Source organism: Parasteatoda tepidariorum, chromosome 8 (genome assembly GCF_043381705.1).
Source record: "Parasteatoda tepidariorum isolate YZ-2023 chromosome 8, CAS_Ptep_4.0, whole genome shotgun sequence".
Taxonomy (NCBI): domain Eukaryota; kingdom Metazoa; phylum Arthropoda; class Arachnida; order Araneae; family Theridiidae; genus Parasteatoda; species Parasteatoda tepidariorum.
The window spans coordinates 16,989,022-16,993,435 of record NC_092211.1 but is presented as its reverse complement, the minus strand read 5'-3'; the positions used below and the strand labels follow the sequence as shown (position 1 = coordinate 16,993,435).

General features: G+C 32.5%; 1 protein-coding gene across 1 annotated transcript; it reads left to right on the top strand.

Moving 5' to 3' along the window:
* Nucleotides 1–1,869: 1,869 nt before the first annotated feature.
* On the top strand, nt 1,870–4,261 carry LOC139426290 (uncharacterized). The gene is made up of 2 exons (XM_071184498.1): nt 1,870–1,901; nt 3,421–4,261. Exons 1-2 carry the CDS (start codon nt 1,870–1,872, stop codon nt 4,259–4,261), a joined length of 873 nt encoding a protein of 290 aa, XP_071040599.1.
* Nucleotides 4,262–4,414: the final 153 nt, after the last annotated feature.

The window sequence follows — 4,414 nt, the reverse complement described above, 5'->3', positions numbered from 1 at the left end:
GCGTCCAAGTAAAGCGCGCACGCCATAAAACCCAAAACAAGACCCATTTTGCCATTGGGTAATATAAAAAAAAAATTCATGTTAACGGAGGGGAAGACGGGATAATCGCGTAAGAGAGGGAAAACGGGATAAACACACCTTGAACATCTTAATTTATTTACTAGGGAATATAACGAGTTCTGCTCCAACTCACTTTATTTTTGTTTTGTTTTTTGACGATAAACAGGTTTCTACATCCAAAACAAAATCTATTCAATTGGAAACTCGAGAACGACGTCACGCTTTGATTTGCCAATCAGGCTCCCACACACATGACGTAACTCAGGTGATGATTCATTGCGGTATTAAACCAAAGCCTTAAGTCTGATATGTTTACACACCATGCACAACCATACGAATCACAGCCACATGATATGGTCTAATTAAGCAGCGGTAACTTAGAGAATAGAGCCAATAGAGCCTGGGCCTCCTAATGAGGTAACCCAGGTTCGAACTCTAGAGGCAGCTAGTTGATACTAATTCTGCTCCCACAGTGCTGAAGTGAAATATTCTCAGTGATAGACGGATCACGGGTTTGAATTCCTTTGCCGTCGGGCTAATCGCAGGAGGCTAACTATTTTTCTCCCCATGTAACACAAATGAGGATTAGTTCTATCAAACAAGTCATCCACCAAAGCTGTGATTGATCCAGGAGTTATGGAGTTGAAGGTTACAAAGTTATGGAGTTGAACAATTATAGTCGTAAACTCAGAAGTGGATTGACAGCTAAAGCCCGGTTATAAAACAAAATATAAGGAGTTCAGAATTGAAATCGATTGATTGGAATTTTAAACCTCCAATCTCGAAAATCGCTCAAAAATTTGAACTAGATAGGTCGGCAGAGATGTTTGAAAAATGATTCTTTTTTACCTAGGTTGAGCTTTAACCAATGTTTCAAATTAGTCCATAGACGATTCTATTTCTTTGAATATTTTGAATGATAACAGTGATTTTTGGTAGCTTAACTTCATTTAATAACTTTATTTTAATTAAAAAAAGAAGTTTATTGTTCGCTCTTTTAAAATATTAGGGAGATTTCGCAAATTTAAGTTAGCTTCCATACGCTGCCATTTGTAAGATTTCAAGTAATTGCACACGCGCACTTCTTCCGCACATGCGTCAGTTCCAGTGAAATGCGCCTGCGCCCGTGAAAAAGTATCAAAACTCTGTAAGTTAAAAACAATAACGCAATGCTACGCAATAACGTAACGCTAATAAAAAGAGGAATGCATTTTTTTATTATAAAAGAATTGCACAAAAGTTAAAAATCACAATTGACTGTTGACACCACTAATTATTAACTGTTAACTCTGCAAAAAATAGCCAATAAAAATACTTAATCGTAAATTTTCATGGCTAGGTTTGTTTCTAAATAAAATTTTTTGTAATATTCATTTCTTACAAGATGTTTCGCATAAGAACGCTTACGAAATTGTTCCCGTACCACTGAGGGTACGCTTACCACACTTCGGGAAACACTGACGTAGTAGAATATAATTTTAACACGTTGAATGCCAAGATAATTTTACATGGCTTGGCCATCGGGCCAAAATAATTTTCTCAGTATGCATTGCTTTAATTTCTTTAAACCATTTTAGTAACAATGATAAAATAAAAAAATTAAAAGCAAAAGAAATTTACTCGAATTATGTGTTTCTAATAATCTTGGCTTCACCGGTCACCGGTGACTCCCGTGACTCTACAAAAAACACATTGTCGGTCACCGGTAACTCTCATGGCATTCAGCGTGTTAACTTCGACCCAAAAATCAAAACAAACATTTACTATGGACGTAGTACGAAATCAATCTATTATTGTATTCGATTCGTTATGTCAGTTAAGCTCAATGATCAATGCGAAAGGTTTGTTGTACAAGTTTACTACGTCATTAATTTTTTATTTAAAAAGTCATCTAAAATAACGTGTTTATTTTTATTATAGCTACGCTTTTTAAATGCGTTTTTATTAAAATTGGTAATTCAAAATCAATTCAAATTGAATTAAAATTAAAAATATTCTTAAAAGTATAATAAACTAAAATAAAATTAAACTAAAAAGTAAAGTAAAAGTAAAATAAAAAGTAAAATATGTACTAAAAAGTAAAATTAACAGTGAAAAAGCATTGAATCGTTTAGGAGAATCGTAAAAATTCGGATACTACTATTACCGTAAATGATGCTTTACAGACTTAATGGGCACTAATAAAATTGTGGTAATAGGTACTGTTTTAATAGGTACCAAATAAATAATATAATCATAATTTTGTTACCTAATATCAATACTGTTCTTATAGTTTTTATATGAACTCCCGAAAGGGATAAACAAAATTTCCTGATTTTGGTAATTGTTGACAAATCAATATAGTTGACAAATCAGTATAAATAATATTTTTTTTCAATCCGATGAACTTTTAAAAATGTGTTTGCCTAATCTAATAACATAAAGTCACCGGAAAGGATAACAAGTAATAAATTTTTTTTTTAAGAATTAAGTTATTTTAACTTAATCTATTTACGGTATATGGCTTTCAGATATGTATGATTTCGTAGTGTTGATCTGTAAGTAAACAAAAACAATAAGTTTATGCTAAAGACAAAAAAAAAAAAAAAAAAAAAAANATGATGTTCTCACCATATTGAAAAAAAAAAAAAAAAAATCCAGAATTTTATTTGAGGAAAATGGATCTTCCATGTGATTTTTCTGCCTAATATTTTTAGCCCAGTGCCATGGTTTTTGTCCTGTGGTTTTTACTACTGTGGTTTTTACTTACTGTAATTTGGTTCTCAGCCTATATAACCACATAAGTGGATGATTTATTGCTATGGAATTACTTATCTTTTAAAAAAAATATTTTATTACAACTAATTTTAGTGCCTCATTATCAGTAATTCAATAATTTTAATAGCAGCAATTAAGGCTCAAGGAATAGATAGCTCGCTTTCCAATGAAGTGAACCGGGTTCGAATCCCACCGATGGCTGGTCGAAACGGATTCCTCATCCGGCTTGCACCGACCACAGTCCTGAACCGAAATATTCGCCGAGGTAGATGAAATATGGGTTAGTCTTTCCCCGTCGGGCTAACTGGGGGAGGTTTTCGTGGTCTTCTTCTCCATGTAACGCAAATGCGGGGTTAGTTCCATCGAAAAGTGCTCGACGAAGGCAAATATCTCTAAATACTTGACCCCACAGTTCTCTTGCCTTCTGGATTGGGTTAAAAATTACAAGACTACGTAGTTGGACATTAGTAGTCGTAAACCCAAAATTGGGTCGGATGTTCAACTACAGCTGTAAAAAAATTAATGACAGTGCTGACGTAAAAAACTCATCAGTGGTAAACAGATCATTGAATGCAGAAACTAATTTTCGTCTAAAAAATGCAGAGGAAAACATCATGAATCAATTTGTTTAAAATCGGACTTGAATGACAAAGAAGAAGAGAAGGAGCCAAAACCATTAGAAGTAAGTCAAAATTCTTCATCTAAATTTGGATCTAATATAGTTTTACAAACTGTAAATGCTATAGCAGAAGGACCTCAAAATCATTGTTTTGTAAGATGTTTAATTGACGGAGGTTCTCAAATTTCGGTTATTACTAAAGAATTATCCAGAAAATTAAATTTGAAAGTAAAAGGAGAAAAAGAAATGCAAATTCATACATTTGGTGAAAATCACCCGAAAAAATATAAAAACAAAATTGTAGAATTAACTTTAAGAAATATTAATGACCCTGAGAAAAGTATCACTTTTGATTTCATCGAAGTTACATCAGCGAACATAAAAATGCCAAGTAATCAAATAAAAAATAAACTGAAGAGCCTTGGAATAACGTTATTAGAGCCTAAGTGGAGTGATTCTAGATTTATGGGTGAAAATGTTTCGATTTTGTTTGGCGCCGACATATTGTGGTCTATTAGTAATGATCGAATTAAAAGAATAAATTATTCTGCGGTTGCACTTGAAACTATTTTTGGATGGTGTGTGCAAGGGAAATTTCCCTCCTCAGACTGTAATGAATTGACGAATGTTATGACTAATCTGACCCTGGAAGAAAATATAAGTATAAACGAGTCCTTGAAAATGTCTTGGGAAACCGAATCAATTGGAATAAAAAATATCTGCGAAGAAAAAGAAACAGAAAAAGCTTTGGAATTATTTTCTTCATCAATCACTCAGAAGGAAAAGAGATATGAAATTAAATACCGTGGAAGGAGGAAAAAATAAAACTTAAAGATAATTATAAAAATGCAAAATTTCGTTTTTTCAAATTGTTGCAAACATTTAGGAAGAACTTAGAATTATTTGAAGAATATAAAGAAGTTATTCAAAGGCAATTAAAAGAAAAAATAATAGAAAAAATTGGTGATGATTCAAAAT